Raw genomic sequence first — 13,005 nt, 5'->3', positions numbered from 1 at the left:
GCTTATTAGCAAGCCTATTATTAACATATTGGCTGTAGTTATTTAACATTTATTCTTCATCTATTCTACCACTACCTAAACTTAAACACTAGTTATATTGAATTAGGATTTTATTAATGAAAAAAAATAATGCTTTGATAAAAGTGAGAATCAGAGCCAGAAGAGACACACTGAGTCATATACTGTTCAGATCCTTTTTGATAGAAGAATTTGAGGAGAACAGTTTGAGCTCATATTAAAATCTCTGTCTATTTATCACACACTGCTGTGTTTTGGCAAATCTGAGACATTGCTCCAAGGGGACAAGTGCAGTATTTTTAAGGTGAAATTTTTCTAAAGTCTCTTTTCGCTCTCCATTTAATCTCAGTGCTGTAGAAGTAACAATCGAGAAAAAAAACAACAAAAAAAATGTATGTGTGATTTTCTTTCCTATTGGAAGCTTCGCAGCTAAATTGCTTGCCTTGACAGGTAAAGGATGACGATATGCAAGGGAAAGAAAACACAAGGTGACTTGTTCTACCCACATAGCGTGAAGATTTTGCTTTGATGATGTTCTAATTTAGAGCTGTCTTTTATCTCAACACTGCGATCGATGCGCAGACTAAAAAAAAAAAATCATTTATTTGCTGAATAAATATTTGAAAGGGAAAAATCTCAGCTTTGTTACTCCTCTGAATGTGCGATTAACCCTGAAGTTCTTTTCAGTCACTTCTCAAGTCATTTCTTCTTCTAATCTTGAAATAAAACAGATTCGGATGCACGTTATTCATAAATCTGGTCACATGAATTGAGCAGTCCCTGATCAATGCCGTATCATAACCCTACACATCACATCTGCCCTGAATCCTAATAAGGCTAAAATAAACCACAGAGAGGTTATTTGCCCTGATCACCCGATAGTTTAGCCGCCTGATGCTCTCTCGCCATCAGCAAGGCAATTCATAATCAATATTCACCCAGAAAGCACACCTGCATTCAAGGTTGTGCTCCGAATCTGATTAATTAATGACGCTGTGTTGTGTCCCTGTTGACTTCATGACGATCTTTCAAAGGCAGAATACAATAAAAGATCTAAAAGGTGAAGTTGTGACCTCAAGTGTGGAAAGTTAAACAAAATAATAACCTGTTCAGGAGAACTTTGAAAAAAAAAAATGTGCACTTTAAAAACGTCATCTTAGTAATCATGTACAGAAATGTATGTTTTTGTACAGTATAAGTTAATGAAAACATCTCCAATAATAATACAAATTTTATTGTAATAATAATTATGATGATGATATTCTTGCTCGTCTTGTAACTTTTAAATAATTATTTCAATTTAATGACAATTTAAATTATAAGCATGTGCCAGATGACTTTTCTTTCTTTAATTACTTGTTAATAATTATATCTTCCTTTTCTTTCTTTTTTTCCAAAGACTTACAATTTATCAATTGCTACAATTAATCAATGCAATTTTAACTCTTGGAACAAACTTAGAATTTTAAGTATTGTTTTAATTTCAAATGTATTACTTTTCATATTACTATAAAACATACTGTTAGACACATTTCTGTGTACAGCGCACACTGTTTATTAAACAGCAAACCTGAATCCTTTTCTGCACATAACCTTTGTCTCATCTTTGACTCTCGTGTCTCCTAAAAGAGTTTTCAGATGACTTCAAAGAGGCGCAGGGAAAACTTCTGGGTTACGTCAGCAGGAGCAGCGCAAGGGAGCTGTCTGAGAGAGACTTTCTGAAGAATGATGGTTTCAAACAGGGCTTCAGAGAAACAGGTTCAAAACTTCATAAACTGCAGTTTTCTCTGGTAAATGAACTTGCAGTTCCCCGGTGCACTGCCCTCTAGCTAGAATGCAGCAAACTGTTTATTAGGGTTCATATTGCAGTTTATGTATCGGCTTACAGCACTTTTCACTTTGATGTGCATCACCAGCTTAAATAGCATAAACATGCCAAACCACCGAGATAAAAGAGTGATGAAATACCGTCTCAGTTTTAAAATGGATTGACCATTTTTCTGTTTGTGTATCTTTACACAAACAAGCAAATAGGCACTAGTATTTCTAATCGGCAGGGTAAAACACTATCGGCAAATAAAAACACATTGCATTAGACAAAAAATTCACATTTATTTATTGTTAAACAAGTGTAGAACTTTACATCCTTTGTAGAGATGGGCTCCTTAAACATGTTTATCAGAGATGGGTTTCTTAATTATGCTTATGAGGATGAACTACTTCGACCAGTGCTGTAAAATATTCACAAAAGTATAATTTTTAAAGAATAATTTAATAAATAAATATCCAACCCCAGCTGCAGTAATATGTCTATAAAGAAGAAGGTCCTCCTTCATGCTCAGCTGTGGCCTTCGGTCGCTACATTTTTCATGCTTTGCACAGATTCGCACAAAATAAATGTGTGCAAGGCACGAGAACATCAGAATCTACTAAAATGAACTGATGTGAAGCGGCAAAACCATTTTCATGAACAGGACAGAGGAATTTCCATGTCTCTCGCAGCATACCTGCGGTCATCCAGCGATTGCATCATCATCATAAACACGCTTTGAAGCTTTTTACATAGTCATCTCATTTTCAGAATTTTCTTCATTTGCTTTATATTTAGGGTTGTTCTTAATTATTTTATAGCAATTTATTTTACACAATCAATACAACAAAATATATTGTTCTATGTTATATCATTACCCTTGACAGTTCCTTGTATGACTGAGAAAATATAAGGCCTGGGGTTTGTTTGCTAGTGGTCATATGGGAGGTGGCCGATGATTGTAAAGGGTGTTTCAGGACTCCTTTAGTTCAGTCAGGACAATCTCTGGAAATTCCATTTTTGTATATAATAATAAAAAAAGAAAAGAAAAACTTGCATTCAAAAGAGAAATATGTGAACATATATGTACATCCTTTGAGAAATGTATGCACTGGAACGAGAAAGACTTTCTTTTTCTTTTATTTTTTTTGGCTTAGTTTTATTTTTGTTTTTATTTATTTTTTTTTTTTATGTGAAACTGTAATTTTATAACCAGGCCCACACGGAATCTGCAACAACAGAACACTGCAAGGCCCTCATTCTCCAAGTTTTACTGTACACTTCATCTGACCCTTGCTTGTTTGTTTATTAAATAATTGTGGCTAATTTGATTACATTCAGCTACCAAAAATGGGGTAACAATAAAAAACGGCAAAAACATGTTTCCATACTTGTGTTTTCTTGTTTTCCAGTAAAAACATTTATTATGCTTAAATATGTCTTGAATTAAAATTATTTCTTAACCCATTGGCATTTTTCCCCCTTTTAACAATAAACCTTCTTAACCCTTGTGCTGTGCTGAAAATCCTTCATCTAATCTGATATTGCCGGCCATTCACAACTGTAAATTTCTTAATTTATATTATCATCAGATTTTGGATTGAATATTTTTGTCAATGTTTTGTTTTCTCGCATTTAGCACAGGTTTGTTTTCCGTTTTGGAAATGAATGATTTTTGGCTCCATTGATCTGTGCTTATACTAGTGTTGCCAAATCCTCATTTTTCCTGCGGAACTGGGCTACTTTTATAGTGTTGCTGCAGGTTGTTTTTTTAGTCTGCGGGTTAAAGTGAAATCCCCTTCCCCTCTGGAATGCGATTTCACTGTGTACGACCCCCGTGGAAGCCCCGCTATTGAGCTTGTTTTGGATGTAATTGGGCTAGTTTTGAGTAGCAGTTGGGCTGGTTTTATTATGAAACCCTGGCAGCCCAGGCTTACGCGCCTCAGTGTTTGAGTAAAAACAACATTATTTTAGGATCATTTTGGCAGCGTATAACATTTTTGACCAGGAACACCACAGGTGGTGGGAAAGGTAAGAAAAAAGGTGGATAAGAAGGGAAAAGTAAGAAAAGGGGAAGTTTTCATACCCTGTTTAAAATCTGTTTAAAATTGAAGTAACAACAACAATAATAATTGAAAGAAAAACTAGCCAGTGGGGTAAAAAAAATATAATTCAAGAATTCTTAATTGACATCAGGTTTTACACATTTAAGCACGTTTTTACCAAAAAACAAGTTTTGTTATGACCCATTTCACTGACTGTATCCATTGCACTGCAGATTTCCAGCTAAGATCAGCTCAGAAAGTGCGCTAAAAAGTCTGCAGATTCCGTCTGGGCCTGCCTGTAACTCGTTGGACAGCAGCGGTACTTCTCCATTATGTGTGCAGTTATGTGGGAGGCTAAAAAAGGAAGACCACTCTGCCATCGGTGGATGGGCGGGGCTGTGTACATGGTGGGCGGTGCTTACAGTTGGTTTTAAAGGCTTGTGACCAGCTGCATTTGTCCCTCTCGTACGTCCCCCTCGGGGACACAGGCGTCTTTCGAGACGGGGATGATGAGGCCCTCGCTACTGTCTCTGCTCATCTGATAATACGCGTGCAGCTGCTGGCCTGAACCCAGGTTGGGCATGCTTTTATAGTAAACGTCTTCGCTTGGACTGTGTTTGGATGGCGAGAGGTCCTGGCCCACGTCTAGACTGCTCTCCGAGAAAGGCGAGTCTCTTAGGTTTGGCATGCTGGTGTACACCGAGTCTCTGTTGGGGGAGGGCAGGGCGGTCTCGGCCGGAGGCGGGAGCTGGCCGATGTAGCTGTGGGGATGCGAAGGCCCTCCGTCCGCGTCAGCCCTCGCTCTCTCCTGCGTGTGGTACAGGAGCGAGTGAGTTCGCTGGGGGATGAGGGGGGCTTCGAGTGTGCGGGGATGCGTGTGGTGCAGCCCCAGACCGTCCATCTCGTTGTCCCCACCCACCTGCACCAGGGACGACGTCTCTGCAACCACAGGCTCCTCCCCTCTGCCGATCCCCGCCCCCTTTTTGGTGCTGATCCTGGACTCGGCAGCCCTGAGGTTGTTGTGCACGAGCTCGGAGATGATCATCTTCTCGAAGGCCGTGTCATTGAGACTGAGCCCGCAATCCACCACCTGCACGCCGTCGCTGTAGTTATGAAGTGAGTAGCTGTTATTAAAGTTGCCGTTGAGTGGTAGAGTCCCGAACGTGTTCGTATCTCTGCCGCTGGTCACCGAATGTCCTGCAAGAACACAAGAAGACAAAAAACATTAGGTCGTCCGTGCTCTAAGCATCCAAAAATATAAAATCACAATGTTTAATGCTGTTTAGGAGTCGAATGCAAACATTTTAAATCTTTAGTCTGCGCTTGCAGAACTGTTAGGAAAAACGTGAACTATATTATCTATAATAATATAGATCTATAGTGCCTGATTTGTTTCATTTCATTGCGAAATACAACCGCTTAATCACCCAGTTATATGCTTGCACAGGGCAACAGATATATGAAAGGCAAATTGTAAACTATATTACCACTCAGCTCTAAACTTGTAAAGGTATAAGCGTAACCATATGGCAAGACAATAATATGTTAAAAACATTAACATTATGATTTCCTGTAAGGCTACTTCAAAATAATACAATAACAATGAATTTAACTGGATTACTTTATTAGTTTAACTACTGAAATAGTGCATTATTAGCAAATCACACACAATCCTGTTAAACCAGGCCCTTATATCATGCAGTAGTATTTACAGATTTTTAAAGAGCCTGGATCCCAGTTCTATAGCCCCAGCAAAATATTGCAGTAGTCCGACACATCTCGGTATACCTGAACTGATTTGCATAATTCCCTCACTGAATCGGCAGGCACAGGCACAACTCATTCTTTGTGAATTCTCCACAGTTTGAAGTTGTGAATTTTTTCCTCAATCAAACAATTTTGATTCACAATGACCAATTTTGGAACGTTGGTTTCAACTACATCCCAAACAACATTAACAACATTCTGTAGACTTCAAACATCACAGACACAAATGAGAGAGCGGCACAGATGTGTATTCACAGATGAAAGAGCGGTGACAGTTACAGAATTCATCAATATCAAGCTTGCATTTGAAGCAGTTAAGGCGGTGGGGGTGAAGGGTTTGAAAGTAACGGAAGAAGCCAAATTAAAAAAAACAAAAAAACACAAACAGCCATTTCTCACACTACAGAGAGCCAATGAAAGCGAAAGCATCCAACAGACAGGAGAGAGAAAACTCACTCTGAACAACTCACATCAAGTCTGTCTGTTCAGGCCAGCAGACCTGAGCGCTGCTGATGAACGAAAAGAACACAAAACAAAAAAGGAAAATGATTTATTGTAAAACATGATGAGATATCACTAACAGAAAAAAGTGAAAAAAAAAAACAAAACAAATTACGTTAGCGCAAGCAAAGGCAAATTAAATTAACATCACAATTAAGGCCTTTTCCCTCTGTTAAATGTCACAGTTGGGTTTGTTTGCTGGACTGGACTTTATGTGGTAATTGGAGCTCATTTGCGCACCGGTGGATGAGTGACCGTCTGCGTGAGCTACGATAATCTTTAACTGCATCTAACGAGAGCCCACCGGTGGGCGGCTCGGACACAGCCATTCTCTGAGCCTCTCCACAGAAATGACAAGACAAAGGAAGGAGATGGCAGATGGGAACAGAAGAGGGACAGTAATTTGAGAAAAGGGAGTTTAAGAGAGATTTCTGCTGGATATTGAGACAGAAGGGCTAAAGAAACATAAGGGCTTTTCTCTGACAGAATCCCTCACCAAACTCGTAAACAGACAGAGAGACGTGTTAAACTGGATGAGGGTAACAAAGAATATACTGGGGATAGTACATATACACTGTGACACTATTTCCTGTTTCCACCATTGGGTAAAAAAAGAAAGTTCTTTTTTTCCCTCTCCGTTCTTTCTTTTTTTTTTCTTATTGCAACTATAAGGAAAAAATGTAAAAAATATTTATAGAGCCCAGTCCAATGAAATATATATATATATATATATATATATATATGTACATATAATAAACACATATTGTACATATAATAAACACATACCCCGCATCCCTAAACCCAAAGTCTGTTTCTGTGTATAAATTGTATGCCAAATAGAAAAAGAAAATCCACTGAAATTAAACACCACTGAAATGCACATTTATGAGATCGGGTTAAAATATAAATTCAAAATTCAGACTTCATTTCCTCAGAATTGTGAGATATCAACTTGGAAATTATAAAGATCAATTCTGAAGAAAAAAAGTCACAATTCTTTGACACAATTGTTAGTTTATAATTCACAGTTATGAATTTAATTCGCAATCACAAATTATGAAGTCAGAATTGTGAGACATACAATTGCAATTCTGACATGAGAAGAAAAAAATCATAATTGTGAGGTTAAAAGTATTTTGGAAACAAGACTGGATACTTTAGCTAAAAAAACTATGCTTCAAAATAGATCTTTTTTTTAAAACACAAAGTTACACGAACATAAAAAATAAATTGTGTAAAATAATAAGAATATAACTTTGATTACAAAAAAAATATTATACAAAAGTATTACACAAATACAAAAGTATTTAGAAACTGTAGTTTAAATGGAACATGTCTGTAGCTAATGTCATACATCCGCAAAATAATAATAATAATAATAACAAAAAATGAATAAATAAATTAAATGTAAATAAAAGAGATTACAAAAAATACATTTAATTTCATTAAAAATACAAACAAATAAATAAATATCAGATGTGTCAAATTTATTTTTGTCAAATGTATTTCTTTTTATTTTTTTGCCAAGTTGTGGATTTAATTTTCATAAAATATCTGAATCTCAGTGTCATGACTGGATGAGCCAGAGGAGAAGCAAATTTTATCTCCAAGCTATATGCTTTTCATATTGGCTTCAACATCTGTAGTATTTGGATAAATCCAACCCAATGTCCAACAAAACTGTGTTTAACAAAGAGAGAAGGCGACTGCTTTCAGTTCAATCTCCATTCAGAATGACATGTGTACATTTAAAACTAAGAAATCTCAATAGTGTGCGCAATGTGCATGCATCGTGCCAAGTTGTAAAATGCAGAGGTGATGAAAGTATTGTTTTACTGAGAGGAACATTTCTTCATTCTAATGATTTTTGACAATATATGGATGGTCAGTTGATGGCCAGAGAGTTAAATCATGGTAAAACAATTACATTTGATGGGCAAATTTAAAACTGATTGCATACTTGTCTCTCTGTAGGTCACTGAGTGTGTGCAGGAAGGGGAAAGAGAAAACAAGATACAAACAGTTAACAGTGTCATGTCACTGAAAAAAAAAAAAAAATTAAAATAAATAAATTAAAAATAATTATAGTAATAAATAAATAAAGTTGAATTGCATTTACTTAAACGTAAATATTCAATCAAAACTAAATAAATATGTGTGCATCTTGTGAGCATCACAAAGATCTCATAGTGATCTCTCTGTGCTATAAAATCACACTCCGAAAACTACAGGTTTAGCTAAATGCATCTGATCTATCAGTGTGTTTTCTCCGCACAGAGGGGCGGATACTGATACTGCCTAGTACTCTGATAATACTCATAGCACTACACAGTACCACATGAGCAGAAGGGCAAACAGGAGTGTAGTGGATTAGTAGTCACACCTGGAGAGTGAAAGACTGGCACCGTTGGTGTGTTACATACGATAGTTTCAGCCAGTAAGGTGTTGTAGGGGTTATTAGTGCCTTGTGGTCTCAGAAGAGGGTTAGTAAGAAGATAATTGCCCGTCATTCCTGAAGCAACAAAAAACAAGAGGACAAATAAGATTACGACCTAATCTTATAGTAATAATGAAATAAATGGATATATGTATTATCTAGCTGCCTATTTCTGTATTTGCATTGTAGTCTGCTTGATAATATTAAATCAAATTAATGTCAAGAAATGCAAATAACCAATTTGAAATGTTAAGAATATATGTCAATGATACCCTAGATACAAAATAAAAAAAAGATGGAATTATCAATGGCAAAAAAACAACAAAAAAAAAAAAAAAAACTACCACTGGGCAAAGCTTCTTACTAATTCAAGATCTCAAGTTATGTATGTATATATATATATATATATATATATATATATATATATATATATATATATATATATATATATATATATATATATATATATATATATATATGTAGTAATTAATATTCTGACCTTTTTTTGGTCTATGTTATTTTATCTTCACAATGTTGCCATTGTTGTTATTGTTTCTGAACAGAGACACTGAAGCACGGGAAGACAAATAGCTTTTTTTTTTTTTTTTTTTTTTTTTTTTTTTTGCACCTTTGTGTTTTGTGCTCAAACGCATGCATTAAAAGCATGCTGAGTGTTTTAGAGCAAGCCAAAGCAAACGGCTCTGAATAATACAACCTTACCGCAGGTCAGCTAGAGTTGAACATCATCTTCTCATCACATGCATTTCAGCCCTGGCTAAATAATAAATGACATTTTTTTTTTTTTCTAGATCCTTGAAATAGCTGACTGAGGGCATATTTTCTCATGACTCACTACTGTAGCTCTGTAAAACGGACCCAAAAGGGGCTTGTCTGGCTTCCTGTGTTCTTAAATGGACATTAATCGTTTGATTTTCCATTAAAGTCAACATGAAATTAAAGTTGACCCTATTTACTTTCTCAGTATATTTTCCTAATGTTACTGTGAACGAATCATCAGTTCATGTTATTCCAAAGAAAAAAAAAGAAAAATCTTTTTGCATCATAATCTTTCATCAAAATGTAATAACTAGCTTCGCCTCTGAAACGGCTTTTTTTTTGGCTGATGATACTAATCCTTATTTTTCACCCCTTCCTTCCAAACACCTGTCATAGACCACTTTTCACGATCTAATTAATTTGCTATCTGACAAATATGTCACATCACATTAGTAAAAGTGTTGTGGATGCTGTTTCATGTTGACTTTAACTAGAATCACATCCGAGTGGTTTAAAATAGATACCCATGCATGTTTACCAGTAATCAAGCTTGTAAATGTAAAACATGTTTTTAATAAATATATCTGAAATATACATAAATATGCTTGAAAAAATAACTTTAAATAAATTATAGAATTGTTAAAATGTTTAAAATAAAAATGAATTTGGTATTTCATTTAAACGAAAAATTGCAAATCATTGATTAAATACAAGGTCAATTCAATACTTAAATATTTTTAAAAGATTTAATTAAACATGGATGACTATATTAATATAGCGTATTATTTTATATAAAAGTTTCTGAAATCAGATTGAATGTATGACTGACCTTGGTTGAGGGTTGATGTGCTGTTGATGTCTCCTGAGATGAAAGAGGACTCAGACTGTTTTCTGACTGTGTCGTTCCACATTCTTCTGATTCGACTCTGTTAGATAAAAAAACAGCCATGAAACACTGATCACTATCTTCGGGAAGGAAAAATTGCATGTTACATCCTTTTTTTTCTGATATGTACAGTGGCCCCAAAAAGAATTTGGATGCTTTTAGACACTTCAGTTGTACTTATCTGACGCAATGAAATTCATACATTTTAACAAAATATCCAAGAAAGTGGGATATAAAAACAAAAGATAGTTTATAGCTAAACTAACTTCACTTTTCCTAGCCTTTTCAGTGACATTCAAGCAACTGGCGTTTTCAAGCAAATGTCATTTTTACTGGTTGATGGGGGTGTTTAGTTAATTTTCTAAAATGTGAAAAAGTGTTTTATATGTTTTATATTGATTTTCATTATTTATTGATTTCAAGCATGAAATTTAATGAAAGATCTGAAATCTATTTAAAATGGCAATTAATTGAAATAGTTCAAATGTAGGCAGCAAATAAATTGTGTAATTCACAAGCTTCAGTTACTGCTAGAGCATATTATTTGTCTGTCATTAAATCTAAATTGCCAAAATGCATGCAATTACCTAGAATATTTGACTTAATGTTGTACATTCACAACACTTTTAAGAAAATAAATAGCTGAAGTGATATTACATATGATATTATTTAACATACTGGATGATTTATCATCATCGTGTGCCTTGTATGTATTTCTCTGTGTTTCTTTAATTCTTTTAATTTTTTTTAAGTAAATGCACACTGGGGCATCTTTTCCCATAATCAATTTGATTTGTTTGGGGACGTTTTTGTTGTCGAAAAACAAAATACTCTCCACTCATTACTATAAATCATTACGAAAAATATTTACCCTAGAGATTGTACAGTATTCAACATAAATGCTACATTAGATATCATAATGCGGTTTTTAAAGTAAATATTATAGTATATACCAGAGTCCTATCTAAACATGGCATAGTATACACAGCTATTGCTATGATTCACTATAATAAAATGCAATCCATCATAAAGACGTTCAAATAAAATCTGTAAAATCTGTCTGTGAAAACAAGAAAAACAGAGATAAAAGATCTGTGCCTGTGTGTGTGTGTGTGTGTGTGTGTGTGCGTGTGCGTTTGTACCAGAGCAGATGGAAGCACTCACAGAGTTTCATTTCATTCCAATATGAAATGTGTCTCATAACCGAACGTCGCATTAAAAGCCGTCGAAATGAAAACAATGGAAATTGGGTCAGTAGTGTTTGTACCTGAGTACCAGAGGAATAGCGAGCGCTTGTCCGTGTTGTTGAGGTCTTTGTGGAGCTGTGTGAGCTCTCTGTCGTGATCCCGCTACAGCAGTACGTGTGTCGGAGGCATTTGCTGTACTCTCTCCGAACCTGCAGTTCAAAGGAGCGTTTTTTTTTTTCTTCTTCTTCAAGTGAACTTTTTAACGTGCACTTCTCGTTAAAATCGAGCTCGGCTGCAACAATATATTTCAGGAAGCACTTACTTTCTTCTGAAGCAGGCAGTGGAAGGTGAAGATAAACATGCCCTGGAATGTGTTGAAGATGGTGAAGAGGTACGCCAAGACTACAGACGACTCACTGATGAAGAACAAGCCAAATGACCAGGTCAGGCCCAAGAGACACAGCAGAGCAAAGCCGCCCATAACCCACGACCTTCGAGAGCAAATGAAACAGAAACCACAAGCCATGAGAGAGGGACATTTCCTTCAGCAAAGAGCAGAAATCATTACGGCATTACAATCTCAGCAAAACAATACAAATCAAACACGGGTTCTAAAAATCATTTGGACTGACATCTTAGGCACGAGTAGATGGGAAATGCAGTGGAACATATCATTGAGAGGTTAATCAATCCCATATGGAAGCGGGATTATCGTAAAGAAGGTTTAATCAGTATTGAGGCAGTGGAGTGTGGAGATATTTTTGCATGCCACACTACTGGGTTAAGACGCATGATACTGGGCTGCATTCAGACGGAGGGGAAGGAGAAAGAGCAGTAATCATCTCTGATTGGTCCATTTTAGTGGAGGAGGCGCTGACAACAGGTCTCGGCTGGCTAAGGAACCAAAGAGATAGAGCTTGCTTTCATCAGGAGGAGAGATGAGAGATGAAACAAGAAACCAACATATGAGGATTTGAAGGCAGGAGGAATAGGAGGGCTTTGGGGTGTAAAGATTTTCTGAGAGTATAAAAGTGCACCGAGATCTATAAATGAGTGGCATAATGGATGGAGCTGAGGATGAATTGACATTAAAATTCTATCCGCTGATCATTTTTTTCATTGTACGGCACATAACTGATAAATGGCTAACATTAAAATACTGTTGTGTCTAAAAATAAATAAACAGCTAAGCATATGATGCATTTATAAAACAGAAAATAGCAAAATAATGCCTCTTTTCAAACTTGTGAATTTTGACGCTGTACAGAATAAACTTGGATTTGCATATATAGTATGCATTATATATTATGCATTAATATAAAAAGTATACAGCAAGAATGATTTAATAATGTTAAAAAATATGATTTCAATATATTAAAAAATCCTGCAAATACTTTATTAAATACTATTATATATTATTTATATTATATATTATATATTTTTGTTTTAATATATGGGTTAAACTGTGTATATTATGTATAAATACACACACATGCATGTATATATTTAAAAAGTAAGTGATGTTTATGTATTTTAAATATATTTATACATATATATATATATATATATATATATAT

At 35.4% G+C, this 13,005-nt stretch overlaps 1 protein-coding gene across 41 annotated transcripts in view; it reads right to left on the bottom strand.

Moving 5' to 3' along the window:
• Positions 1-2,110: 2,110 nt before the first annotated feature.
• The window catches only part of adgrl2a (adhesion G protein-coupled receptor L2a), a 91,663-nt gene continuing 80,768 nt past the window's right edge, over positions 2,111-13,005 (bottom strand). For 9 of the 41 annotated variants that reach the window (XM_043252197.1, XM_043252201.1, XM_043252200.1 and 6 more), the window contains 6 exons: positions 11,751-11,919; positions 11,509-11,637; positions 10,185-10,281; positions 8,525-8,653; positions 8,102-8,119; positions 2,111-5,070 (listed from right to left, as the gene is read on the bottom strand). In XM_043252197.1, coding sequence (XP_043108132.1) covers positions 4,304-5,070; positions 8,102-8,119; positions 8,525-8,653; positions 10,185-10,281; positions 11,509-11,637; positions 11,751-11,919 — 1,309 coding nt within the window. In that variant the 3' untranslated portion in view covers positions 2,111-4,303. Of the gene's footprint in view, positions 5,071-6,096; positions 6,150-8,101; positions 8,120-8,524; positions 8,654-9,298; positions 9,354-10,184; positions 10,282-11,508; positions 11,638-11,750; positions 11,920-13,005 lie in introns of all 41 variants that reach the window. The other 32 variants (XM_043252211.1, XM_043252213.1, XM_043252233.1 and 29 more) reach the window with 18 other exon arrangements.

This window comes from Puntigrus tetrazona, chromosome 11 (assembly GCF_018831695.1).
Source record: "Puntigrus tetrazona isolate hp1 chromosome 11, ASM1883169v1, whole genome shotgun sequence".
Lineage (NCBI taxonomy): Eukaryota > Metazoa > Chordata > Actinopteri > Cypriniformes > Cyprinidae > Puntigrus > Puntigrus tetrazona.
The sequence above is the reverse complement of the archived record's forward strand: the minus strand, read 5'-3'. Positions and strand labels throughout refer to the sequence as shown.